We start from the raw sequence: 27471 nt of genomic DNA on the forward strand, positions 1-27471 counted from the left end.
CCTGCTGACACTTTGCCCGCTCTGTGGGGCAGGGGCCAGCATGCCCTTCCTTGTATGAGGACATTGCAGCTTAGAGAGTGGGTCACTTGGCCAGCTGCCCCCCACCCCACTCTCGAGGATCTGGAGCCCCCCAGGAACCCGCTCACCTGTCTCCTCCCCCTGCAGCTTTTCTTCCACCTGCAGCGGGAGCGCCGGTTCCTGGAGCCCCGGGCCCGGTTTTACGCCGCCGAGGTGGCCAGCGCCATTGGCTACCTGCACTCCCTCAACATCATTTACAGGTGAGGCCTGCCTGTGGCTCAGAGCTAAGCCTGGCCCTTCCGCCCCAACAGCCAGGCGTCGTATGGACCCCCAGACCCTGCTGAAATCCTGGTGAACCTGGTCCTCTGTCTGACGAGGAGGGCCCGCCAGCGAGTGGGGGCCTCCTCCTTCCTGGGATTGAGTGCCCATCCTCCTCGGGCTCTCCCTGTGCATCTCTGCATCTCCATGAATAGTCCTCTTGCAGGACCCCGGTCCCCAGCTCGCGTCACTAAGCAGCTGTGACATCACAGCGCCCTTTTCTCTCATTTTCTGCAGGGACCTGAAACCAGAGAACATTCTTTTGGACGGCCAGGTTGGTGGGTATTTGTGTGTGCGTGCGCGCGTGTGTGCTGTGTGCCCATGAGTGTGTGTGCACGCATTGTGCATATGTGCACATGGCTAGGGACGCATTCAAGTATGTGTGCGCATGTGTGCCTATGCCTGTATACACACATACACGCATATATGTACACGCATGTGCGTTATGTGTACACGTGGCTACGTATCCATGTGTGTGTACGTGTATACGGGGTGGGGGGCAGGGGTGGAGCCATGTGGAGGCTCAAGGATTTTGTAGTCCTTCCGTGGCATAGACTGTGTTCCCTGGAAATAGACTCTGAGATGGACCACTGGGTGCAGAAGCTTCCTGGGGGACGCTCTCAAGAGATCCACGTTTAAGGGGCTGAGGAGGCAGGACTGGGCAGAGAAAGCAGCTCGCCTGCCTTGTGGTCGCAAGTGAGGCCTCCTCAGCTGGTCGTGCAGGGGTGGGGTGGGCCTGAGCTGGGATGGCTCTTTAGAACTGTTCTAAACTGAGGCAAGGAGGCTGGGCATCTGTGCCCCTACACTGACCAGTCATTGGATGGGGATTGCCCCTTGAGAGGGGGCATGACTTTGGATGAGGGCAATGGCCCAGCATGGGGGGATAGGCGGGACAGCTCCTAAAGAGGGGATCTGGACAGAGCCCCGCAGCATCCACTCACTGCTCTACCAACCACCCTCTCGCTCAGCTGCCACAAGGCGTGCTTTCTGGGTCCCCAGCCCTCTGTTAAGGGGGCTCTGCTGCCACTAGGCCCCTCCAGCGGGAACATTCCAGAACTGCTGTCGTTGTAGGTTGTCGATCTGAGTTTGTGATGAGCTGGGGGTAGACAGTGCAATGCCATCTCCCCACCTGGCCCCTGTGCTGCTCTTAGCATCCAGGTTAGAAGCACTGAGTCTCTGAGTGGAGCCACCAGCCCGTGCCTTTGCCAGGGACATCAGACCCCACGGCCGCTGCCCCAGATGTGGCATCTGGGCTTTGGGGAAAGACCTGGGTATACCTTTGGCTCAGACCACCCTCCCACCCTTGCCCTCCCTCCTCTATAGGGACATGTGGTGCTGACAGATTTTGGCCTCTGCAAGGAAGGTGTGGAGCCTGAGGAGACCACGTCCACATTTTGTGGCACCCCCGAGGTAAGCTAAACCTCCTGGGAGGGGCAAGGCTGGGAGTGGATGAGGCCACAGCGCCTGATTAGGGCCACCAGCTTATACCAGAGGGACTCACTCCTTCCACCCAAGCACTTCCCCGAGCTGGCTGTACACTCAGCCTTGGTTCCCTCCTCCGTGTCATGGGGGCACCAGCTCTAGGGGCTGCTGGGACCCGGCTGGTGAAACTCTGCAGTAGTGCTGTCCGATAGAAATAGAAACAGAAATGCAAACCATACGTGCAATGTAAAAATTTCCAGCAAGCACATTTAAAAAGAAAAAAGAAAGAGGAGAAATCAAGTTTAATAACATATTTTATTTAACCCAACACAGGCCAAGTGGTATCACATCAACATACAATCCACATAAAATTGTTGAAATACTTTATTCTTCTTTTTTCTAAGTCTTTGATCTGGTATGCCTTTTATACTTATGGTCCCTCTCAGCTCAGATCAGCCACATTTCAAATGTTCGGCAGTCATGCGTGGCTAGTGGCTACTGTATTGGACAGCACTGCCCTACAGGGTGAAGTCCATGTGCCACAGGAGGCCCCGGCCGGACAGTTAAGATCAAGGTTTGCAAGGGTACAGACACTGGTCTACCTCCTTCTTCCAGCCACCAAGATCCTGGAGGGTTAAAATTTGCCAGTTTCAGCAGTAATTCACATACATCTCTCTGTCCTGCCAAGGCCTCCCTGCAGCTTTGGGGTTAAAAACCTTTCCTTAAACTCCTTAGACCTTGGGCCCAAAGGGTTTCCCAGCTGCTTGGACAGATGTCTGGATTGGGGGTGGGGGACTGAGGCTGCAGGGCTGGCAAGTCCTCCCGAACTGGCATGGGACAGGAACTTAGCTTTTGTTTTTCTCCTAGTGCTTGAGAATCTGGGTCTCAGATTTCAACTGTCTCCTCAATTTGGTTTTAGGGGAGCTGATGGACAGACGGCCTCTCTAAGCAGGAGCTATTGTCTGTGTTTGGGTATGGCAGGGAGTCCTCAGACAGAACTGGCCTCCCAAAGCCTAAAAGCCCAGCTGTCCCTTCCTTGGACACTGCTGAGGCAAGGAGGGGATATGGCACCTTGGATCATGTCGGAGACATGTGGCCCTGACAAGTCTCTTCCATGACTCAGCCACTGCCATGGTGCTGGGAGCACAGACAGGAGTAACCACAGTTGCTCCCATTGTTCAAGGGGTAACACATATGTTAGCATGTGTCCTTAACACAGCACCTAGAGAGGGATTCTGCGGTCCCATTATGTGGATGAGCAAACCAAGGTTCTAGGAGGTTCAATGACCTGCTTGTGACCACACACCCAGTAGGGCTCAGGTCTGCATAATTCCCTGCCTCTCTCTGCACACACAGTCTCTCGAAGTGGCTTTGTCTGTTGCTGAGACCCCTTTCCTCAGTGGCAGAGACACCAGGCTAAGAGGCCACTAAGCCCTCGGGTTTGGCAGGAAGCACAGCTCTGCCTCAGGTTCTCTCCTTGCGCAAGGCACAGATACAAGGTGCGCATTCAGCTGTAAGGAGGAACGCAAGTGCCACCTCCTCTTTCCTGGCTCCTGTGTCCATTCATCTGTTATTAAGATTTCCAGAGCAAGTATGTGCCACACTGACTTACACTTTATCTGTTAGTCTTCCCACTGCCCGGTGAGTATTCCCAGGGCTTTCCTAGTCCCAAGACACTGATTGGATGCTTTTGAGCAAATTCGATAAAGGCACCCACTTTGGGCAGACTAATTAGAAAAAGTTTCCCCTTTAAATATATGTCAGTTGGGACTTCCCTGGTGGCACAGTGGTTAAGAATCCACCTGCCAATGCAGGGGACATGGATTCGAGCCCTGGTTTGGGAAGATCCCACACGCCACGTAACAACTAAGCCCACGTGCCACAACTACTGAAGCCCGCGTACCTAGAGCCCGTGGTCCACAACAGGAGAAGCCACTGCAATGAGAAGCCCGTGCACCACAGCAAAGAGTAGCCCCCACTTACTGCAGCTAGAGAAAGCCTGAGCAGCAGCAAAGACCCAACATGGCCAAAAATGAATAAATAAATTAAGAAAATAAATATATGTCAGTTGTCAGATGCACCCCTATACTAGGGTTATGGCTTGGTAAGTTGATCATAGCCAGGCTTGCAGCCCCTTTTACCCCTATGGTTGGTAATTTTGTGTGAGGCACAACACATACAACTGTATAGGGCAGTCCTGCCTGATCTCCTCTATGTCCCTAGCACACTGGCAAAGAGCCCCACGCAAATCAGGTCTTTGACAAATGGATGCTGAATAAACATAGGCACAGACAAGTAAATATCACAGCAGGATCAACCCCTGTTGAGCTTTTCCTCCGGGTGCCTTGCTTACAAATGGGGAGATGGAGGCTGAGTGTCTTTCAGATAAATGTATTTCCCCTCAACAGTACCTGGCTCCAGAAGTGCTTCGTAAAGAGCCTTATGATCGGGCAGTGGATTGGTGGTCCTTGGGGGCCGTTCTCTACGAGATGCTGCACGGCCTGGTGAGTGGGGTATAGCGGACTCTGGAAGAGATGGGGGTGCGTCTGTCCCTTGTGTGGCCTCCTCAGGCTCCTCGAGGAACTGAATGAGCCATCATTCCTCTCCAAGCTGAAAAAAGATGATGCCAAAGTGAATACAAGGATTAGATATATTTTTTCAATAAAGTCAGTTCCTCACTTTACAGTATACCGTCTCACATGTTACTCCTGTGGTGCCTCATGACCAGGAAACTGAGACCCAGAAAGGTCACAGTGCTGGGAGGTTGTGGAACCAGCCCCTGGACCCAATCCTAGGCTGCCTGCTCTTCTCATCTGAAAAATTACAACCTGTCTCAAAGGTTGGTTGTGAGGCTGGGATGAAATGATGACAGGAAACTGTTAACTTTGCAAAGTGCAAAGTCGTTGCACAAGCTGGATTAAGAGACATGGGATAGAGGAGGCACCTGGGGGATGCACAAGCCTCACACTGGTGGGGCCTTCCCAACAGCCTGTCCACTGTGCTGGATGCCCTTAGGTCTCTGTCTCGCTCCCATCTGCCATGTGAGCCATCGCACAGACACAGGTCTGGCTGAATCCTTCCAGCTGCCCACTTTGCTCCAAGTGTCCCTGAGAACTGTGCCCACTTTAGCACGGATGATCCTCCCGTCTCTCTCTCTCTCTCTCTCTCTCTCTCTCTCTCTCTCTCACCAGCCACCCTTCTACAGCCAAGATTTGTCCCAGATGTATGAGAACATTCTGAACCAGCCGCTACGGATCCCTGGGGGCCTGACAGTGGCCGCCTGTGACCTCCTGCAAGCCCTTCTTCACAAGGACCAGAGGCAGCGGCTGGGCTCCCAAACAGACTTTGTAAGTGACCTTCTAGCGGAGCACTGGCCCCTCGTGGGGCTCTCAGCTTCCTGCAGAGGCAACCCAGAAGCAGTGACATGCATCCAGCTATTTTCTAAAACCAGGCACTGCTAATTCACGCAGTTGGAGATTCACAGCTGCCTACTTATTTCCTTCATTCTAACACTTTTATTCAACCAGTATTTATGGAGCACCTACTATGTGCCAGGCATTGAGCTAAATGCTAGGGATTCATTAGACTGGGTCTCTGCCCTTATTAAGTTTATGAGGGGAAGGCAGACAAACAAACACAAATTATTACAGAGTGTGACAATACGATAAGAGGCCAGACAGGGATTCAGGCAAGGCTTTACTGGGACTTGTGCTATATAGCACGAGGGGGCAAAAGAAAAGTAACAGGTGTCCTTGCTTGCTCTCTGAGGAGGGTGGACTCGTTCCTTAAATGGGGTGAGAGTAGGGGCAGATCTGTGGGTTGGGCAGGAGGGGTGGCCTAGGTTGTCTGCCCACCTCCTTGGTGGTGTTGTGTGTAGGGTTCATGCCCACTATCCTGCTTTTGTTCCCAGCAACCTCAGTTGGTTTTTGGCCTTTTTGTATCTTATGGTTCATAATTTGTCCCAACTGTGCATGCTCCCTAGAAGCTTGCTCTTCTAGCATAGAAGTTGAGATGCATGGATTGTGAGACAGACTACGTGGGTTCAGATCCCTCCTCTACCAATTACTAGGTGCAGGACCCTGGGCACATGGCTAACCACTCTGTGAGCCTGTTTCCCCATCTGTAATAACAGCACCCAGTTCATAGCTCTTATGAAGATTAAATAATATATACAAACACCTAGCCCAGTGTCTGGCATGCAGTGCTTTTTAAGTGTTTGTACAAACTGCCCTATATGCCAGATACTGTGAAGTGTAGCAACATTTAGGGCATTTGCCTACCCATCCCTGGACAGCTTAAAGAACAGGGCTTTCATGAAGACAGGTCCCCTCCTTCCCAGAGGAAATTTGCATCTTAAAAAATATGTATGATTTTTAAAATAAGGTATACATTCCCATAGATCAAAATCCAAAGGATATTCAGAAAAAGTCCCTCCAGCCACTGAGTTTTTTAAATTTGGGGGCAATGAGTGTTACCAGTTTCTTGGGTGTTCGTCTGGAAATAGTTTGGATCTGGCTTTTTAGCAACCCCCCGGGGGGTTTTGATATGGAGCCAGAGAATCATTCTTTGAGGAACACAGGTGGAGAGAGGGTCCTGCTGGAACAGGTGGAAGTTCGTGCCAGCACTGGTTTGGGTTAGGAAAGAAGTGGTGAATCATGCCCAGGGCTGAATCCTAAATTCTGGATCTTTGGGAAACTGCGGCTTTTCTTGGGGCTTTATTTCCCAAATCTTCCTTAGTGAGTCTATTTGCTCTATTTCTCTGGTTAGAATTCTGGAAGAGTCAGGATGCACTGAAGCAGAATGGGGGACAGGGGGTCCCCAAGATCCCCTGGGGCCCCCAAGAGCAGGTTCTGCTGTCTTGTTCACTGACATACCTCTACAGCCTAGTATGGTACAGAATAGGTGCTCAGTAAATAGCTGTGGAATAAACAACTGCTAGGAGGAGAAGGCTGGAGTTCGAGATAATGGTGAAGGGGTGAAGTCTAACTGCAGACACTCCTTTGTCCCAGGAAACCAGCCAGAACGGCAAGTTACCTTCCTAGTAAAGAGTTTAGGGCTTGACAACCAGTTGCCAATAGAGTTGGAGCTCCGAGGCATGTGAGGAGGGGTGGGAACGCCACTGGAAAGGGCTACTTCTGATCAGTACCTTCTTCCTGCAGCTTGAGATAAAGAACCATGTATTCTTCAGCCCCATAAACTGGGACGACTTGTACCACAAGAGGCTGACTCCACCCTTCAACCCTAATGTGGTAAGAGGTCTTCACATTCTAGATTCTGGATTCCCAGGGCTGATGGAAGCTTGGAGGGTATCTGGGGAGGGTATCTGAGCCCGCTCTCTTTCTACAGATGGGAGAACCAAGGGTCCAAGAGGCTCAGTGATTTGTCCAAGGCCACCCCATAAGTTAGAGGCAGAATTGGGTCTAGAGCCCAGAAGTCCTGACCGCCAGTTCAGCTCTGTGTGAGGAGCCAGGCTGCACTACTTTACTTTTAGCACCAATAACCCTCATCGCAGAGCTCTTTACAGTTTTTAAAGAGCACACCCAGACAGAGCCAAGCCCTGTAAAGATTTTCTTTCTATGTTTAGCTTTTTTCCTTATAATAAAAATGGCATGTATTCTTTCTAGAAAGTGTGTAAAACAGATGTTTAAAGCGTCAAGGAGAAAAAGCTTATTATCTCACTACCCAGGAGAAAGCACCACCGGCATGTTTCCTTCAAGTCTTTTCTATGTTTTTTTACATAGGTCACACTTCATATATATAAATATCATCTCTCCCCTCTTTCTTTTTGCTAAAAACTATGTCATTATTTCCCTAAGTCATATAAGACATTATAAGTATGTCTTATGAAAGTCATTCTGCTTGGATCTAACAGAGTGAGAGGCAGACCAGTGCAAAGGTTACCTGTGAAAGCCCCAGAGTCAGCTTATAAGGCCACCAGGGGAGCCCTGTTGTGCACATTTTTAATGTCCTTGATTCATACTGCTTTTATGTCACAATCTACTTCCTACCAGCAGCGTCTGGAGGGTTGGTGTGGAGCAGGTAGGGTTCTGGGGTCGGGGATGGAGGAATTGATAGATTGTTATTGGACCTCATGGAGTACAAAGACCAATGTAAATGCATAAATAAGTGACAATTAAGTAAGGATGCCCCTGGGGCACTCAGAGGGGAGCATTGACATCTCTATCATGGCTGTGGGCTCCTTTGGCAGCTCTGACCCCAGTGTTCCCTTCTTATCATTGGCTTATATTCACAGGCAGGACCTGCTGACTTGAAACACTTTGACCCAGAGTTCACCCAAGAAGCTGTGTCGAAGTCCATTGGCTGCACTCCCGACACTATGGCCAGCAGTTCTGGGGCCTCAAGTGCCTTCCTGGGATTTTCCTATGCACCGGAGGATGATGCCGTCTTAGATTGCTAGAAGAGAAGCACCTACGAAACCACTGAAGCCAGCTTGTATGTGTGAGAATTACCTTCAGCTGCTAGTCACAGTGACCCAGAGTAACAATGGCTTAAATAAGATTTTTTTTTCCCAGCCCATAAAAGAAGGGTGATGTTAGGTGGTCCAGGGCTGGTATGACAGGTCATCAGAGGCTTTCTGTATTTCTGCTCTGCCGTCCTTGGCAAGGGGCTTCTACTATTAGGATTATTATATTATCATAAGATGGTGCTGGAGCTCTAACCACTGCTTCTGTGTCCTGGGCAGGGAAAAAGGAGGAAACGGCAAAAGGGCACCTTTATGGAGCTTCCCCAGAAGCCCCACCCAATGCCTTCTGATTGCATCTCAGTAGCCATCCACCCTACCTGTAATGGAGGTTGGGATATATGTCTGATTAACTGGGCACATTACTCCCCACAATAACACAGGGGTTCCAACACTAAGACAGAAGGGGGAAATGTTGAGTAGGCAACCAGCACCTCTTTACCAGAGGGTCTCTTGGTGTTTGGAGTTTGATCTCAATGTGTAAAATGACGGAGATGTAACAAGCCTATAGGGTATCACCCAACATCCTCTTATTTTTCTCTGTCGATGATGTCTTTCTTTGGGTGGGTGGATTGCACATTTGTTAGGTTTGTCTGCCTGGCATCTGAACCTCTTGCTATATTCAGGGAATCTCCTGTTTTATGAGCCGTAATGAGAGGCAATAACTACCTCTACTTACAGTAGCTGAAAATACTAGATACTAACTTTCCCAGCCCACCCTGCGGCTCGGGCCAGGCATGTGGCCTCAGGATGCACCTGTGCCAGATTTTTGACTCAAGGAAGGAACTGGGAGCTCTCTTTCATGTGGTAGCTGCAGTAACAACACCCACAAAACCGAGTTCCTGGTGTAGAAATGGCAACGATATAGCAATTGGTACTTATTGGCAGCATCAGTTTCCTCATCAGATCAGTGCCGCAGCATCATTCCTGTCATTCCTGGGAATCCTTGAGTCTTATTTAACTCTAGTTTTCCCAATGATTTTGAGAGATTCTGATCCTGTTAACCACTCCTTTTTTGCTTAACTGGTCAAAGTCAGCTTGAGAACATCTGCCTATGCTGAACCAGTTTCTGTGCTAGACTTTTTCAAGTCTCAGTTTTCATCAAAACAACCCCACGGTAGCAGCTATCCCCTTTTTACCAATGAAGAAACGGAGAGAAGTTGTACCTTGCCTGGAGGTCACATAGCTAATAAGGGCCAGAGCTGGGACTTGGAGCCATATAAGCTGACTCTGGGGCTTTCACAGGTAACCTTTGCACTGGTCTGCCTCTCACTCTGTTAGATCCAAGCAGAATGACTTTCAAAATCTCTAAGGAGAGCCAAGCTGGGTTATGGGAAACGGGGTCTTGAAGAGGAGGCATTCAACTGGATGCTCATCGTCTGAGCCTAGCTGCCAAGTTCATGCTATGCTCTACCTCACATACCTCTGTATGTTTGGCAGGTCTAGGGCCATAGGGAGCCCAGGCTGGGGCTGGTACAGTCCCGGGGATTAGCCATTTCTAAAAGCAATTCTGATTGGACAGAGTCCATGAGTCCAAGACACCCTGCACTTATCTGATGGATCTTGCTGCCTTATTTCAGTGCAACAAGTTTTTTTGACAAGCTTGTGGTTCATCACCTACTTCATGGTGGTCTCATTAGCTTTCTGATTTGTGAACAAGAGAAGAACTTCCTTAACATCAGTGTGTGCTGGTGATTTTACTGCCTTTTCCTCTTAACTCAGTCCCACTCTTTGCCTCACATTTTTGTTTATCCAGCCCCCTGCCCCAGGAATTATGGGGGATGAAGCTGGAAGACCATGGAAAACACACCAGTGACACTGACACTGACGTACTGGGGATCAAAGCTGAGTCAAGAGCTACTATTATGCTTTGATATGTGCTGTGAATTCTGAGAGAAACACTATGATTTGATTTCCATCTTAATAGCGTCTGCTAATAGACAGATGTGATGAGGGAGACGCCAAAATCCCCCCAACTTCCCAAAGCAAAAAGCAACAGAGCGTAGTTGTCAGAAATGTGATAGTATATTGTCAAAGTATACAACCTGCTATGGGTTGTGAAACACGTAATGGTTCTATCTGCTCTAAGACTGGAAAATCACAACATTTTCACCAGGGTAGAAAATAAAAATGAAAAATTATGAAACTTGACCTGTTCAATATCAGAACAGATGTGTTCACACCTCGGTTTATTGAGCACATTCTGAGCTGCATGTGCATTATCTACAATCCTCACAATAAGCCAGCATTTAGAAATGATTAACCTCACTTTACAGGTAAGAAACTTTCACTCGGAGATAGTAAGCCCAAGGTCCCAAGGTCACCCAGATGGTACAAGGCACAGCCAGGACCTGAACTTGGTGGCAGCTGCTTCTAAGGCCCTCGCTCTGTCTACAACCTCCAATAGTGGAAGAAATGCTCTGGGCAGCTACTTTTTTGGTCTTCTGGCAAAGCCTGACTGCAAACTGTATTCACCCAATTTGGTACCAAAAGACAGCATCCTCAGGAAGAGAAATCACAATCACCCTCTTCTTCTTTTTAACTTTGCAGTCACAGTAGTTGTGAAAAAGCAACAGGAGTAGTGTGTGTGTTTTAAGACCCTAAAACTCCGACTACTCTGTACCCGCTGAAGACTGTAACAAAAATTCTCAAGTCTCTGCTCACATCGGTTTGAGCCAGCGAAGACAGCTGCATTGCACACACGTCCACGCTCCCCCAGGGCAGGCACTGAGCCCTCCCCTGGGGAGAAGTGTTGCCTGTTTGTGGTTATCGGCGTCTGGTTTCTCATTTTCACGGCGACAGCAGGGCAAACCGTACTTGGCGATGGCTCTTCCGCATAAGCAGTTCCTTCTGCCCAAATGCCCTTCCCCAACCCTTGCCTTAATGAACCATTCTTCTCTCACTTTTCTGCTCAACGGGGACCCCTGTCTGCCCAGCTTCGGCCTCTCACAGCTCCCTTAAAACAGTTTATATTTTTATTTTTTGGTAGACTTTGGTCAGGTCTAACTCGCCGCCAGGGGTTGCCCAGAGGCTGGTTCACCGCCACATCCTGGGCGTGGCACTGCTGCGCTCAGAGATGCGGGGCTAATCAAACAGAAAGAATTATCTCATATTCCCATCCTCACCACTACACCTGCCCACCCTCCTCCTGGAGGGCCTCCCCGGCCTCCCAGGGCGCCTAAACCCTCCTATAACGCGCGCCGTGCCTCGAGTCCCGTGTTCTAAAAAGGGGAGACACCGACCCACAACCGCAGCCGCAACCTCAACCGCAAAACCCCGCGCCGCGTCGGGCCACCGCTCTGCGCCTGCGCCCTAGGGCTCAAGGCTGGGCCTTCCGCACTCTCCGCCGGAAGCCTCCACTAGTCTCCTCCCACAGGGTGGGGCGAAGTTTGGGCCCTTGGGGCCTATCATTTTTATCAGGCTTTAATGAGACTGGGTATTAAAGGAGAAAATGAAATGAGTTTCTCTTTGGCCTAAAGTTAATCCACATTCTCTTTGGGTTTACCCCTCATCTAAAATAATGGTACAGTCCCACATTAGTCCCGCCCCCTTCCCCCACCCATACTTCTCCCTCCTCGCTAGCTAGGTAAATCGGCCTCTTCCGTCCTGTCGTCATCACGTCGCTCCGGAGGTAGTTCCACGCTCGGGGCCACGCCCTTCCAGCGCGCAGCTTCGCCTCCGCAGTTGCTAAGCGGTCTTGGATACCTGGCCGGGGGATGCTGGGCGGCGTCAGGTGAAGATGGTGGTCAGTGGGCCTCAGGTAAGACGGACTCCGACCGTGGTGGGCCGGCCGAGGTGTTGGGAATTGGCGAGGGCCTCGCCGGACTGTCCTCGAGGCCGCTGGGCCCGTCTTAGAGAAAATCGAGGTCCGCTAGGGTAAAGTAAAAGGGTGGGGGCGCAGATATAGGCCCGGATCCCGGACCTCAGACTGGGCTGGAATCTAACTCGCCTTCGGCCGGGAGATGTTTAGTCATCCTGCTGAGTATGAAAGAGCATTGGACAAGAAACCATAATGTGACATCCTAGTTCCATCCCCTTTTTCTAGGAATCCTGCTCTTAGGAATCTGTCCTACGGCAAAAATAATTAATGGCAGAAGCAGAAATATGTACATTTCAGTAGGATCTACGATGGCAAAAAATTGAAAAGATGCTCATGAAGATTGAGTTTATTATGGCATAACCACGCAACCACTAATCTAATCAGAAGGCAGAATACAATGTTGTATGTACACACTGTGAAAGTAAGCATAGGCATGGATGGAATGGAACATGAAAAGATAGCTGTGGTGGTATCATGGGGGGATTTTTTTTTTCCATCTGACAAAATGATTTTAAAGTTCAACCTAAAACATAAATATGTGGGACTAACGAGAAAAATTCTAAAACTTTAGAGTAATAAGAGAGATTAGCTTTTATCAGCACCACCAAGTATTATAACATACATATTATAAACCTGTAGTAATTAAAATAGTATGGAACTTGGCAGGAACTTACAGGCAGATAGAATATATAGAATTCATGATAAAATTCAGTTTTTAGGGTTTTATTATATAGGCAAGGTGGTATTTTAAATTAGCATAGAAGGGATGGATTGGTGTCAGGCAACTTGCTAGTAATTAAAACAATAACAAAATTAAAGCACCAAAATAAAGTCCAAATGGACTAAAATTTAGGTCTTAAAAATTTTGACATCATAAAAGTACTAGGAGAAAGCATTGTTGGATGTATTTATAATCTTAGCATGGTAAAAACTCTTCTAAAGGGCTTCCCTGGTGGCTCAGTGGTTAAGAACCTGCCTGCCAGTGCAGGGGACACAGGTTCAAGCCCTGGTCCGGGAAGATCCTACATGCCATGGAGCAACTAAGCCCGTGCGCCACAACTACTGAGCTCATGTGCTGCAACTACGGAAGCCCAAGCGCCTAGAGCCCGTGCTCCACAACAAGAGAAGCCACCGCAATGAGAAGCCGGCGCACCGCAACGAAGAGTAGCCCCCACTGGCCGCAACTAGAGGAAGCCCGCGTGCAGCAACGAAGGCCTAACGCAGCCAAAAATAAATAAATTAATTAAAAAATAAAAACTCTTCTAAATATGTCACGCGATCCAGAAGCCAGAAAGGAAAAGATTAATGTTTTCGACGCTATAAAATTTAAAACTTTCTGTGTGGCCTGCAAAATTCAAGCAAACTAAACCAAAAAAAAACTACCAGCAGCTAAGTCTAAAGACAAATAAACTTATGGAAGTCTTTATTTAATGATCAATTAGAAAAATTTTAAACCCAATAGCAGAGTATATGAACAAGAAAATCAGAAGAAATATAAGTGGCCAATATAAACAGTGAAAGATGGCCATCTCACTAATTCCAAAGGGCAAATTAAAATAATAAGGATTTTTTTTTGCCTATCTTATTAGCAAAGATTTAAAAAATTAAAAACAGGATTGTGTGGAAACAAATGTATTAGCGTTAGTGGAAGTAAAAATTAGTACAATTTTTTGGAGGGCAATTTGGAAATTATTTACTTAGCCATTCAACAGGTAGGAATTTATTCTATAGATATGCAGAGTGCACAAAAACATCATGTTCAAAGATGGTGTTTGTAGTATTACTAGCAAAAATTTTGGGAAAAAAACATGTCAATCAGTATATGAGTGGTTACATAAATTTCAGTACATCCATAAAATGGACTGCTGTGCAGCAGTTTAAAAGAAAAAAGTGGTAGATCCATATATAGTGACATGGAAAGATGTGAAAGATACAGGTTAGGTGAAAAAAGTGTGTTGCAGAACAGTGCATATGGTCCTATTTAGTAAATAAAACTATAAGTTACCATATGATAAAAAGAATTTAGAAAACTATACCCCACATTTAACAGTAGTTAGCAGTGAGGAATCAGGTTGGAAATATGGTTCCCCACATTGTAGCGTGATGGCAGGGCAGGGCCATGGAAGTGGGCTGATGGGAAGCCCAGGGTTTGCCTTGGGTTTCTGCAGCCGTGATTATTCATTTCACTTTCAGCCTTTGAATTGTTTTTTTTAAATAGATTTATTTAATTAATTAATTTGTTTGTTTATTTTTTGGTTCCATTGGGTCTTCGTTGCGGTGTGCGGGCTTTCTCTAGTTGCGCTGAGCAGGGTCTACTCTTTGTTGAGTTGCGCGGGCTTCTCATTGTGGTGGCTTCTCTTGTTGTGGAGCACGGGCTCTAGGCGCGTGGGCTTCAGTAGTTGTGGCTCGCAGGCTCTAGAGCACAGGCTCAGTAGTTGTGGTGCACGGGCTTAGTTGCTCCGTGGCATGTGGGATCTTCCCAGACCAGGGCTTGAACCCGTGTTCCCTGCATTGGCAGGCAGATTCTTAACCACTGCGCCACCAGGGAAGCCCACCTTTTCTTAATGAATTATAAGAAGTAGACTATTGGTTCCTTTTAGGGTCTTTCTTTTGGAATATTGTTTATTGTTTCCGTTTTTTCTGATCCCTTCGTTTTTCCATAAGGTGACCATGGAGAAAGAGCTTCGGAGCACCATTCTTTTCAATGCATACAAAAAGGAAGTATTTACCACCAGCAATGGCTATAAATCCATGCAGAAAAGACTTCGGAGTAATTGGAAGATTCAGAGGTGACCGAGTGAATTGTTTTCCCTTCTAAGTGCTGATAACAGCCTGCATATAACACTGAAAAGTCTTTATTTTCTTATGTAAAATAGATTGTTTAGGTGGGAGGAATTCCATTTAAAGGTCGTTCAGAAATAAATAAATGATTATTAAAACATATCTTTCAAAAATTGGCAATTAGCGTATTATTAAGTGTTTCCCCCCAAATCAAGTAATTATTCCAGTTATACATATGCAAGTTTTTAAGAGGTTAGAGGCTTTCCCCATATTTTAACTTGGGTCAGTACTTTAGTTTAGGGAAAGGAGAAATGAAAATATCTGTGTGTGTGTGTGTGTGTGTGTGTGTGGTTTTTCTTAATGGGTAAAGGATGTGTAATCATACAAGCTAATGGTAGAGCTGATTGAATTAGAAGTTGGAGGACTTCTTTATGCTCTAGTGTGGTTTAATTTGGACACCTTGGCTTATAGGTAGTGCTTGAGCACAGGCTGATGACTCTGGGGCAGACCTATTAGAGGGGATTCTCACTTTGGGAGAGAGGCTGGACCAGGTACCTCTAAATCCCTTCATTTCTGTGCCTCTGTAGCCTCTGATTCCATACAGTCTAGACGCTAAAATAGCTCATAAATTGGTTTAAATAATGGATCTAACACTTGCTTTTAAAATCATATTTCTAGCTTAAAAGATGAAATTACATCTGAGAAGCTAACTGGGGTGAAGCTGTGGATTACAGCGGGGCCAAGGGAAAAATTTACTGCAGCTGAGGTAAGAAATATCCATAAAGAAGAAATGTGGTGAGATAGTTAGGAGCATGGGCTCTGAAATCCCGGGCTTAACTCCCTCTTCGCCACTTGACTGCCTTAAGGTGGTCACTTCATCTCTTTCTTCATCATGGAGTTGCTGTGATGATTAACTGAGTTAATGCATGTTAAGTGCCAGACACATAGTGCAGGCTAACTCAACATTAACCATACTTCTTTGCCATGTTTTTGCTTTAAAAATAGAAAAATTCCATTGAAAATTAAGCTGTTTTTTATTCTGTTTCATGGATAGACAAAGGATCGTTAAGTGTAAAACCCAAGCAAAAATAACAAGTGTTGGGCTTCCCTGGTGGCACACTGGTTGAGAGTCCGCCTGCCGATGCAGGGGACACGGGTTCGTGCCCCGGTCCAGAAAGATCCCACATGCCGCGGAGCGGCTGGGCCCGTGAGCTATGGCTGCTGAGCCTGTGCATCCAGAGCCTGTGCTCCGCAACGGAAGAGGCCACAACAGTGAGAGGCCCGCGTACCGCAAAAAAAAAAAAAATAATAAATAAAATAAAATAAAATAAAAAATAACAAGTATTGGCAAAGATGTGGAGAAATTGGAACCCTTGTGCACTATTGGTGGAAAGGTAAAATGGTGCAGCCACTATGGAAGACAGTACGGCGGTTCCTCAAAAAATTAATAATAGAATTATATGATCCAGCAGTCCCACTTCTGGATATATATATTCAAAAGAATGGAAAGCAGGGTCCCAAAGAGGTGTTTGTACACCCATGTTTATCGTAGCATTATTCACAGTAGCCAACAGGTGATAAATAAAATGGGATCAATACATCAATGAATTATTACTCAGTCTTAAGAAAGAAGGCAGTTCCGGTACTTGCCGCGACAGGCATGAATCTTGAGGACATTATGCTAAGTGAGATAAGCCAGTTACAAAAGGGCAAACGCTGTATGGTACCATTCGTATGGTGCACCTAGAGTTATCAGATTCATAGAGAGAAAGTTAAAGTGGCAGTTGCCAGGACCTAGAGGGAGGAGGGAGACGGAGTTATTTTGTAATGGGTATGAAGGTTTTGTTTTGCAAGGTGAAGAGTTCTGTAGATTGTTTGTACAACATTGTGAATGTACTTAACTGAACTGTACACTTAAAAGTAGTTAAGAGGGTAGATTGTATGTTAGATATATTTTACCACAGTTAAAAAAGCAAAAACCCCAGAACATAGCAAGAGCCTTTCTCACAGAGACTTGGAAGTGCTTGGTGTTCAGGGAGGGTTGTGGGGAGGAGGGAGGGAGTAGAGGCAGGGCGGGGCCGATGTGGTCCTTAGACTTAGGTGTCCAAGGTCTCCTTCTCTTACTTTGGGTGAGGCCACGGGGAGGGGTCCACAGGCGAGCATTCCTGTTGTCCTTTTTTTTTAGATGTTGGAGGTAGGAGTTTATTAATTAATGTATTTATTTTGGCTGTGTTGGGTCTTCGTTTCTGTGCGAGGGCTTTCTCTAGTTGTGGCAAGCGGGGACCACTCTTCATCACGGTGCACGGGCCCCTCACTATCGCGGCCTCTCTTGTTGCAGAGCACAGGCTCCAGACGCGCAGGCTCAGTAGTTGTGGCTCACGGGCCTAGTTGCTCCGCGGCATGTTGGATCCTCCCAGACCAGGGCTCGAACCCGTGTTCCCTGCATTAGCAGGCAGACTCTCAACCACTGTGCCACCAGGGAAGCCCCTGTCGTCCTTTTTTTTCTCAACCTGACTGCAAGGCCACCCTCTCATCTGGGAGGGGCATGGAGGGAGACATAACTATTTAATCAGGTTAATTGAGAGGAGAAGCAGGGATTATCATTGGGAATGTGGAGGTGACCAGCCACTCCTACCCCATGAGACCCCTCGGAAAGTACACACAGCGGGCAGTGGCCTGCAAAGGAATGCTGTTGGGCTTTGGTCCCACACTCCGATAGTTTCTCGTCCACCTCCCTTCTCCAGCTAGGGAGGAAAGAGAGGTGTCCCCATCTGGGCCGAGGAGCAAGCAGCCTCAGGAAAGCCGGGGCATCCAGAGAGACGGCCAGAGACCCATGCCTGGGCCTTTTTCCAAGAGGAGATGAGCTCCAGGCCAAACCTTTTTGCAGGCTTTCAGGGATGGGAAGGAGTGGCTTCCAAAAGACAGGGGTCCCTTGAGAGGCAGATTTTGTTCTTTGGAACTTTAGCCTAATGTTCTTTCACCAGACCAGCCCCTGGCACCGTGTTTTCTCTTTAGAGTTGGAGTGAGGCGGGAAGGAAAGGGAGAAAAGCGTTTCGCTTCTTCCTAAGAACCAACATCCTCTTGTGTTTTTATGCTTCCACTGTGCTGATCGTAGTGGTCAGCAGAGGTCTTCATGCAGGGCAGAGATCACCGCTTTCCTGGTCATCGTTGCTGGTCTCTGAGGACTCGTAAAGGGTCAGTTCACACCTCGAGGGCTATGTGATCCCTCTTTGATGCTGTCCTCCAGAAACTTCTGTGACAGAACAGACATCATATATCTGACATTAGATGCAAGAATCAAGCTAGAGGCGAGGCTGAATTCAGAGTCTTCCCCTGTTTCCCACCTCACCTCCACTGGCTCATCACATCACACTTGCTTAGTGGTGGTATTTAGTTATCTCCAGCAGCCCACGCCATGCTTCCCAACCCCGTCAGATCAAGGGCCACCTTATTACAAATGCCCCTTTATCATACTGAATTGAAAAGCATAGATAATATAACTCATCACCATTAAAAAAAAAAAGTTGATGCTCTAACTATATTAAAGGGAGATGATTTATTAAAAAATATATATGAACTTCAAATTGTAAATGTATGGGCATATATACTCTAGAAGAATATGTATGTTTTAGTGTGTTAATCCTTGAACTTACATACACTTAGAACACTTCTTTACATTTGCCATTTTGAAACAAAGGCTAAATGTAAATCCAAGTATATAGAATCACCACGAATGGGACAGACAGCCTGTTGTGTGGAGTCCAGAATCCGTGAAGTTTTGTCTCATTTGGGGGCAAGCCATTTTGGCGATGTTAACTGTTGCACTGTATTTTCTATATTTAGGGGACTGGGGGAGAGAAGCAAATCCAGGTTGTGTGCAAGAGGAAGAGGGCCGTGCTGTAGCAGAGCTGCTTTGGGACAGTGGTTTCCCCAAGTGGGATGCGTGTGATGAACCACTGGGGTGCCAGAAGGAAATTATTCATATCTTTATCATCCTTAAAAATGTCCTTTTGGGGAGTTTTTGTTTTGTTTTTGGCCACGCCGCACGGCTTGCAGGATCTTAGTTCCCCAGCCAGGGATTAAACCTGGGGCCTTGGCAGTGAAAGTGCAGAATCCTAACCACTGGACTGCCAGAATTCCCTGGGGAGTGTATTTTGTAAGGATATAAATATACATACTTTCTATACATATTGGAGCGCACATTCAAATTTTTTCCTGATGGTGTGCTTGAAGAAAGTTGAGAGACTGTTGGTCTAGACCGCCCACCGCAGGTGTTCTTAGGCTAGGTCAACAAAATCAGCCCTAGATTTTCTTCTCTCCCCAGCTTTGTGAAAGCAAGAGAGCTTTCCAAGAGATAGGTAGACAGCATGCCTTTCTTATGTGGTTTGATCAGTCAGTGACTTGAACAGAATTCGTCCCTGAGAGATGGTATGAAATGCCTTTATCCTGATATCCTTGGCTGGCAGTGAGGAAAAGGTATGATCTCTATCAATAGTTTTCAAACAGGGATGGTTTTGCTCACTCCACACCCCCTCCCCCAACCCCAGGGGACATTTGGCAACATCTGGAGACATTTTTGATTGTCCGGATACAACTAACATCTAGTAGGTAAAGACCAGGGATGCTGCTGATTGGAGGAGACCTGTGAGCTTCCTTTAGCTAATAGTTTTCCACTTTTTTTGGTTTGCTATCCAGATAGTCAACTTGGAAAGCGTCATTTCAGTTTGAGTATTTTGGAGCTTTATACTAAAGACAAGTGTGGAAATCCTACACAGAGAGTAAATTTTGTATTAATATAGATTTACATTTAAATGCCTTTATAGATTTGAAGTTGTTTCTTTTTCATCTAGTTAAGGTCTTTTTTTTTTTTTTTTTTTTTTGGCTGTGTTGGGTCTTTGTTGCTGCATGCAAGCTTTCTCTAGTTGCGGCAGGCGGGGGCTGCTCTTCATTGTGGTGCACAGGCTTCTCATTGCGGTGGCTTCTCTTGTTGCAGAGCACGGGCTCTAGGGCACACGGGCTTCAGTAGTTGTGGCGTGCGGGCTCAGTAGTTGTGGCACGTGGGCTTAGTTGCTCCGTGGCATGTGGGATCTTCCCAGACCAGGGCTCGAACCCGTGTCCCCTGCATCGGCAGGTGGATTCTTAACCACTGTGCCACCAGGGAAGTCCCTAGTTAAGGTCTTATTCATAGTAGTTTGGATAAAAGTCTTCGAGGTATATTCATAGATTGTTTCTTTTTCTTTGTGTAGTTTGAAGTCCTGAAGAAGTACCTTGATGGCGGTGGAGATATCCTTGTGATGCTAGGAGAGGGTGGGGAATCCAGATTTGACACCAACATTAACTTTCTCCTAGAAGAATATGGAATCATGGTTAATAATGGTAATTATTATTGTTGTTTTAATAGAGGCAGTAATTTCCTGTTTATTATTTATATCGTAGTCCTCTGGGCCTAATAGTACAATGGAAAAAGCCATGGGTTGTGAGGGTGCATGGTCCAGGGTTCTGGCCTCACCGGCAGTCTGAATTTCTAGTGCTAGGCTTCTTCCATTTTTAAAATGAGAGAGATTGGAATATAGTTCCAGGATTCCTTTCAGGTCAAAATTTGTATGTGTCTATAATATCAAACTTACTCCTAATCTAAGAAGCGCCTTCCTCTCTTTTTCCCTTAAAGATGCTGTGGTTAGAAATGTATATTATAAGTATTTCCATCCTAAAGAAGCTCTAGTTTCCAATGGAGTCTTGAATAGGTAAGCATATTGAAAACAGAAATGACTTTGCCAATTAATCTCCTCTTTCCTACGTGACTCTTCCCTTCTCCCTTCTCACACGTTCTTTTCTCTGGCCCTTTTTCCTTTCTTGCCTTTTTAAAAAATTTTATTATATCATAGTTTATTTTATTATATTACTTCTCATCCATCAAATTATATACCTCCCATCTTTTGAAACCTTACTCCACATCACCTTTTTGACAGTTAGAATATATTCAGTTGCAAGTAAAGAAAACCCTATTCGGATGGGATTAAACGATACAGAGACTTTATTGATTCATGTCATTGAAAAGTTGAGAACTAGGGCAGGCTTTGGGTATGGATTGACTATAATATTCATAAGGTCATCAGGGCTCCAGTTCCATTTCTCTGCAGTTCTCTTGGCTCTGCTCTCCTGTGGGGGGGAGCTGACTAGTTTTAACATTTCCCAAATTTGTATCCTCATGCCACACCATTTAGGGCAAGAGCATATGCCTTCGTCCCAGCATTCCCAGCAATAGTAGACCTGGGGTTTGCTGTGACAGAGGGCATAGAATGCCCTGGTGGCACAGTTATGTCATATTCTCCAGCCCTGGAACCTAGGATGAAGTCAGCTTTTTCTCATCCATTGGATCCTAAAACATAAATTAAGAGCTTTGAGAAAGTGAGAAATGAATGCATGAGGAGGCAACAACAGGGGCCTTCTGGGAGCTTTTCCCTATATTCCAAACGATTCATTCCACACTTGAACTTGCCAGGTACTCTGCTGGGTCTGAAGATAGAGAGTCTAGAACACAGGACTAGAATGCGGGTCTAGTACATATTTGGACCTTTCCCTCAGGACTCAAGAAAGAGGAGCTGATTCTTATATTTTCATGTTAACTTTTGCAGGCTTCCCAAAAGAGATGTAGGTGTGTAGGAGTACCTTTATTTGATTTTTAAGAATGGTATTTTGAACAAGTCTGCACAGTACTTGTATCTAATTCATAGTTACTATTAATGAATGGATTGTGAAATTCCTAAATTTTTTTGTTTACTAGATTTTAATTTTTTCTTCAAGGGAAATTAGCCGAGCTGCAGGGAAGGCAGTGCCTGGGATCATTGAAGAGGAGAGCAGTGGAAACAATGCCCAGTGAGTATTTTCTGAGGCCACCTGAAGAGAACGTATTTGCCATTTGAAGAGTTTTCTTTTTCAAAGCGAAGCATTTTCTTTTTCTTTTTCTTTTTTTTTCTTTTTTATTTTTTTGCGGTACGTGGGCCTCTCACTGTTGTGGCCTCTCCCGTTGCGGAGCACAGGCTCCGGACATGCAGGCTCAGCAGCCATGGCTCATGGGCCCAGCCGCTCTGCGGGATGTGGGATCCTCCCGGACGGGGGCACGAACCTGTGTCCCCTGCATCGGCAGGCGGACTCTCAACCACTGCGCCACCAGGGAAGCCCCAAAGCGAAGCATTTTCATTTCTGATTACAAAAGTAATTCTCACCAAAAACCAGATTAATCAGTTCAAAAGGAAGAAAATAGAAGTCCTCCAGTGTAAATCCATGCCTCTCTCCCCAAAGATAATCCTTCTTAACAGTATTTAGAATTTTTTCAGGAATTCCCTGGTGGTCCAGCGGTTAGGACTCCGTGCTTCCACTGCAGGGGGCACGGGTTCAATCCCTGGTCAGGGAACTAAGATCCTGCATGCCGCACTGTGTGGCCAAAAAAAAAAAAAAGGTATTCAGATTAAAAAATTTTTTTTCATATATAAAACTAGAGTTAGGTACTTTAGCCTTTTTATGACTGGATTAAACTGGATGTATCCTAATCTAATTAATCTCCTATTATTGAACATTTAGGTAGTTTATAATATTTTGCTTTAATAATACCACCTAACATTTATTGAGCACTTACTATGTCACAGGCATGTATTATTACCTCATTTAATCCTCACAACAACCTATAAGGTTGTTGACAAGATAACAGTTTAATTGCCCAAGCTCACTTGACTAGTAAGTGTCAGAACTGAGTTTCAGACCTAGGCAGTCTGCTCTAGGGCCTGTACTCTTAATTTCTTTTCCTTACTGTTATTATAAACAGTTTTATATTATCATAAATAACAAAGCACAAAGTGAACGTCTTTGTATGTACAATTTGTGCACTTAATGCTAATATCTTAGTAGGCCAGATTCTTAGCATTACCAAACGTAATGCATTGCCAAGTCACCCTCCAGGCTTTTATAACATTTACAGTCCCTATGAACGTGCCCCTTTTCCCTCTCTTGCCAGCATGGAATATTCTGTTGAAAATGATACTACTTTATTTTAACTTGCAATTCTTTTTTCTTTCTTTCAATAAATTTATTTATTTATTTAATTTTTGGTTGTGTTGGGTCTTTGTTGCTGTTCGTGGGCTTTCTCTAGTTGCGGAGAGCGGGGCCTACTCTCCGTTGCGGTGCGCAGGCTTCTCATTGCGGTGGCTTCTCTTGTTGGGAGCACAGGCTCTAGGCACGTGGGCTCTAGAGCGCAGGCTCAGTAGTTGTGGTGCATGGGATTAGTTGCTCCGCAGTATGTGGGATCTTCCTGGGTCAGGGCTCGAACCCGTGTCCCCTGCGTTGGCAGGCGGATTCTTAACCACTGTGCCACCAGGGAAGCCCCAATTCTTTGATTATTATGAATGGGATGGTTTTTAAAGTCTACTGGCTGATTGTATTTATTCTGTGAATTTCCTGCTCACTGCTTTTTTGCCTGTTTTTCTGTTGATGGTTTGTCTTTTCTTATTCACTTATAAGACCTCCATGTGTTGCAAATGTTTTTCCCAGTTTACCTTTTTACTTTGGGGTATTTTGCCCCATAGAAGTTGAATGTTTTTCTATAATTAAAGCATATTACAAAGCTCTAGTAGTTAGAATAATGTGATACTAATACAGAAATAGTGAAAAATAAATTAAAAAATTAGAATCAGATCCAAAATATGTGGAAGGTAGGGGTTATTAATTTATAGTTAAAGTGACGTTTCAAATTATTGGGGAATGAATGGTATAATTTTTTTTTTTTTTTTTTTTGGGGTACGCGAGCCTCTCACTGTGTGGCCTCTCCCGTTGCGGAGCACAGGCTCCAGACGCGCAGGCTCAGTGGCCATGGCTCACGGACCCAGCCGCTCCACGGCATGTGGGATCTTCCCGGACCGGGGCACGAACCCATGTCCCCTGCATTCGCAGGCGGACTCTCAACCACTGTGCCACCAGGGAAGCCCTGGTATAATTTTGGCTAATCATTTGGAAAAAACATTTCCATTTTCATGCCACACCCCAAAATATATTTCAGATGGATTAAATCTTTAAATATTAAAAATGAAACCATAAAAAGCACTAAAAGAAACAATAGGTGAATGTTGTGTAATCTTAGAGTACAAAAGACCTTTCTTAGTATGAAACCAAGGTAAAGTCATAAAGGGAAAAATGTATAGCAACATATATCATAAGTTGACATTTTTGACATTCAAGAATCACAATCTGCTTCTTGGTGAATAAGTGAAAGAACTGTGGACTTGGAGTTAGAAGGATTTAGAAGTTCCTGACTTCATGCCTTACTTGCAGGGTGACCCAGGGCAAAGTAACTCTTAGCTTCAGTTGCCATATCTGTGTACTGAGGACAGTATTAATCTTACAAAGTTCTTGGGAAACTCCAGTGTGGCAGTACTTGTGGAAGTGCTCTGTAAGGTAGAGGGCATTGTACCTTACCTGTGATGTGACCATTATTACTTCCTCAGTAGTTGTCGTGAAGGGCAGATGGCAGGTTGTTAATTTCCTCGGTCATCCCGGAATCAGCACAGTGCCTTGGGAGGCTTTGAGGTGGGATAAGCAGTCCTGCTTTGTGCTTTGAAATATCTTGACCTAATGGAGTCTCAAGCTCTCATTTAGCCCCATTTTTTATCATGTCCCTTTTTCCATCTCTTACTCAGCCGTAGCCGCACTGACTTTGTTCTAATTCCTTAAGTATGCCCAGCTCTCTCTCACCTTAGGGCCTTCACATATCTGCTCCCTCTTCCAGGAATACACTCTCCCAGCTAATCTTACTCATTCACACTTGGTTAGAAAAACTCCTGTATTTGTTTTGGGGGTGGGTGTTTAACCTTATGCTTAAAGTCTTAGCAAAATGTCAGTCTGATTGATTTCTTAGTAATAATAAAAGAAATAGAGGAGTGTAAATAACAGCTTGACAATTTCCGTCATATAATCATTCTACCTTCCTCCTTAAGAATTATCTCCCTTGAGTGCATTTGGGGAAGGTGTGGGGAAGGATGTGCCCTGATATCCACAGAACTATTTCTCCCACTTACCTTTTCTTCTTCCTTGGCAACTGCTCATTTTTTTCTGTTCTTGTCCTGGAAATCATTGGCTGCACCCCCCTTACTGGGCTGCTACTGGGGTAGGCGCGGAAGGAGGAGAATGGGGAACATGGGGCAGGTACCACTTCTCAACCACGATGAGACACAGAAGTCGTAGCGGTAGGTGGGACTCTACTGAAGGGATGGGGAAAACTAACACTGGAAGGAAATAATTTAAAACTTAAGCTAAAAAGAATGGTCTAAGAGAAAGGAAAATTAAAATCTTCATAAGGAACTCTTCATGGGTAGTCCCTCTGCCCCTTCCCCCTCCCCCCTGCCCCGGTTTCCAGTTGTATGCTTTGGTTTTGAGATTCTCGTTTCTCTCCTTTCTGAGGACACTTCCTTCAAACAAATACCTTTGCAGAGCTCCATTTTCCTTTCACTAAAACCCTAGCCCCTCCTGCAGGGGTTGACCTCCTCTAGGTCTGCACCCCACCCTTATCCCCTCCATCCCACACCCTTTCTAGGAGTACATTGCCCCAAGTACTGATTCACTCAAGACACTCGCAGTCTTTGCTAGGACAGTGGAGAGCAGAGGAGGGACTCCAAAGCAGGTCTGTGTAAAAGTGTCCAATGTGGGATAAATATACGCCTCTATTGATATAAGCACTCAACAGGTAGCATACCCTTCTGATGACAGATACTCATTCTTAGAAATAACATCAGTCAGATTTATAAGGGAGAGGAAAGTATTTACATCGAAGACATTGTTACACAGAGCAGGGCTCATGTATAGCTCTGGTTCAGTTCTTAGATGAGGCCCCCTCTTCTTCCTCTTCCTCCGTTGGGGCTACTTTAGTTCTTCCAGTTACAGTCATTTACACGTACGATTGTAAATTGTTAATTTATACTCACATTTCTTAAAATGCTTTATTAAACCTGTAGCTAGAGTGATACTAATTTTAAGTTAACAAACCAAAGCTTATAGAATATTTTCTGTTTGATTGTGACTTGTTCAAGAAACACTGAGATTATCTTCAAAAATTTTTTATTCATTAAAAAAAACCTTGAATATTTCTTTATTTCTTTCAGGGCTCTCACCTTTGTCTATCCTTTTGGTGCCACATTGAGTGTCATGAAACCAGCAGTGGCTGTTCTGTCTACAGGCTCTGTCTGTTTCCCACTTAACAGACCCATCCTGGCTTTCTATCACTCGAAGGTACAGCCTTTCTTAGATAAGGGTGGATATGTAATTTTTATTACTGAAATAGTAAGAACTACTTTAGTTTCCGTGGGGTTTCATATATTTTCTCTTTTTTTTTTTGGCTGCGCCACTATGTGGGATCTTAGTTCCCCAACCAGGGATTGAACTCATGCCCCCTGCAGTGGAAGCTTGGAGTCGTAACCACTGGACCACCAGGGAACTCCCATATTTTCTCATTGGTCTTCACAATAGTCCTGTGAAGTAGGATTTCAATGAACTACATTTTACTTATGGGGAAACAGTGGATTGTCCAGTCATTGATGGAATCAAGACTATACCTAGCTCTTATTCTAGATCCAAAGCCTTTCCACTGTAGCATGAGGCCACTGTAGTATAATTGTTTCTGACTACCAGCTCTCACCCTCAGTGTAAGAGAATCCATTCAGAGAAAGTTTGAGTTAGCAACCTATACCACAGTGCACAGAATTGTGCTGCTGGTATTTTAGTGTATCCCAGGAAAACATACCAGAAGACTAGTTGTTCAATTCTCATCCTGGAAACCCCACAAAATGTGGGAACAGGTGGTCCCAGAGGACACAGCCGTCCTCATTATCACCCCACGTATCCACTGCCTTTTAATTCATGTTTGCTGAATTCACCTTCATCTGTCTACCAAGACTTGGAATTCACCAGCTGACCTCTCAGTTTTTCTCCAGAGACTTGCATGTCTCTAGCTACACATGATTCTATTTTTCTTTGTGGGACCTAAGTATTACTTTTCCCTCTCATATTTAAAAGCTCTGACGTCATTTTTATTAGGAAGTAAATAAATGTCTACGCTGTGTTTGAAAGATGATATTTAGACAAAATTGGTATAGCTATTAATGGTAGTTAGTCTCTCCTAAACAGCAGGAAATACTGTTTTAAAATTAAAGTGTTATTGGACTTCCCTAGTGGTCTAGTGATTAAGACTCTGTGCTTCCACTGTAAGGGGCACAGGTTCGATCCCCGGTCTGGGAACTAAGATCCCGCATGCCCCACGGCACGGCCAAAAAAACCCAAATTAACATGTTATTAAATGATTCAAGATGTGGAAATAACTGTTTACATTAAATGTCTGTTTATAGGCACAAAAGTAATGAGACACCATCTTAAGGGGCCTCTGGTAGTATAATACTAGAACGGTTATAATTATTTGATTTTTTTAACTGTGCACGGAGATTTTACCTGGCTTAAGCAGTGGATTTTTTTTTTTTTTTTTTTTTTTTTTTTCTTTTGCGTTATGCGGGCCTCTCACTGTTGTGGCCTCTCCCATTTGCGGAGCACAGGCTCCGGACGCGCAGGCTCAGCGGCCATGGCTCACGGGCCCAGCCGC

General features: G+C 45.6%; 2 protein-coding genes across 4 annotated transcripts in view; both read left to right on the forward strand.

The window, feature by feature from the left end:
- Positions 1 to 10384, forward strand: part of SGK2 (serum/glucocorticoid regulated kinase 2) — a 20692-nt gene extending 10308 nt beyond the window's left edge. Inside the window, exons 7-14 of one of the 2 annotated variants that reach the window (XM_007464751.1) lie at positions 166 to 278; positions 574 to 610; positions 1660 to 1746; positions 4167 to 4262; positions 4950 to 5105; positions 6918 to 7007; positions 8012 to 8217; positions 9996 to 10384. In XM_007464751.1, the coding sequence (XP_007464813.1) occupies positions 166 to 278; positions 574 to 610; positions 1660 to 1746; positions 4167 to 4262; positions 4950 to 5105; positions 6918 to 7007; positions 8012 to 8176 (744 nt within the window). In that variant the 3' untranslated portion in view covers positions 8177 to 8217; positions 9996 to 10384. Of the gene's footprint in view, positions 1 to 165; positions 279 to 573; positions 611 to 1659; positions 1747 to 4166; positions 4263 to 4949; positions 5106 to 6917; positions 7008 to 8011; positions 8784 to 9995 lie in introns of those variants that run through there. The other variant, XM_007464750.1, reaches the window with a different exon arrangement.
- Positions 10385 to 11885: 1501 nt separating this feature from the next.
- IFT52 (intraflagellar transport 52) overlaps positions 11886 to 27471 on the forward strand; it is a 33237-nt gene continuing 17651 nt past the window's right edge. Inside the window, exons 1-7 of one of the 2 annotated variants that reach the window (XM_007464752.1) lie at positions 11886 to 11999; positions 14724 to 14848; positions 15519 to 15606; positions 20087 to 20216; positions 20509 to 20584; positions 21645 to 21716; positions 25985 to 26111. In XM_007464752.1, the coding sequence (XP_007464814.1) occupies positions 11979 to 11999; positions 14724 to 14848; positions 15519 to 15606; positions 20087 to 20216; positions 20509 to 20584; positions 21645 to 21716; positions 25985 to 26111 (639 nt within the window). In that variant the 5' untranslated portion in view covers positions 11886 to 11978. The remainder of the gene's footprint in view (positions 12000 to 14723; positions 14849 to 15518; positions 15607 to 20086; positions 20217 to 20508; positions 20585 to 21644; positions 21717 to 25984; positions 26112 to 27471) is intronic. The other variant, XM_007464753.1, reaches the window with a different exon arrangement.

This window comes from Lipotes vexillifer, unplaced genomic scaffold (genome assembly GCF_000442215.2).
Source record: "Lipotes vexillifer unplaced genomic scaffold, Lipotes_vexillifer_v1.1 scaffold53, whole genome shotgun sequence".
NCBI classification, from domain to species: Eukaryota; Metazoa; Chordata; class Mammalia; order Artiodactyla; family Lipotidae; genus Lipotes; species Lipotes vexillifer.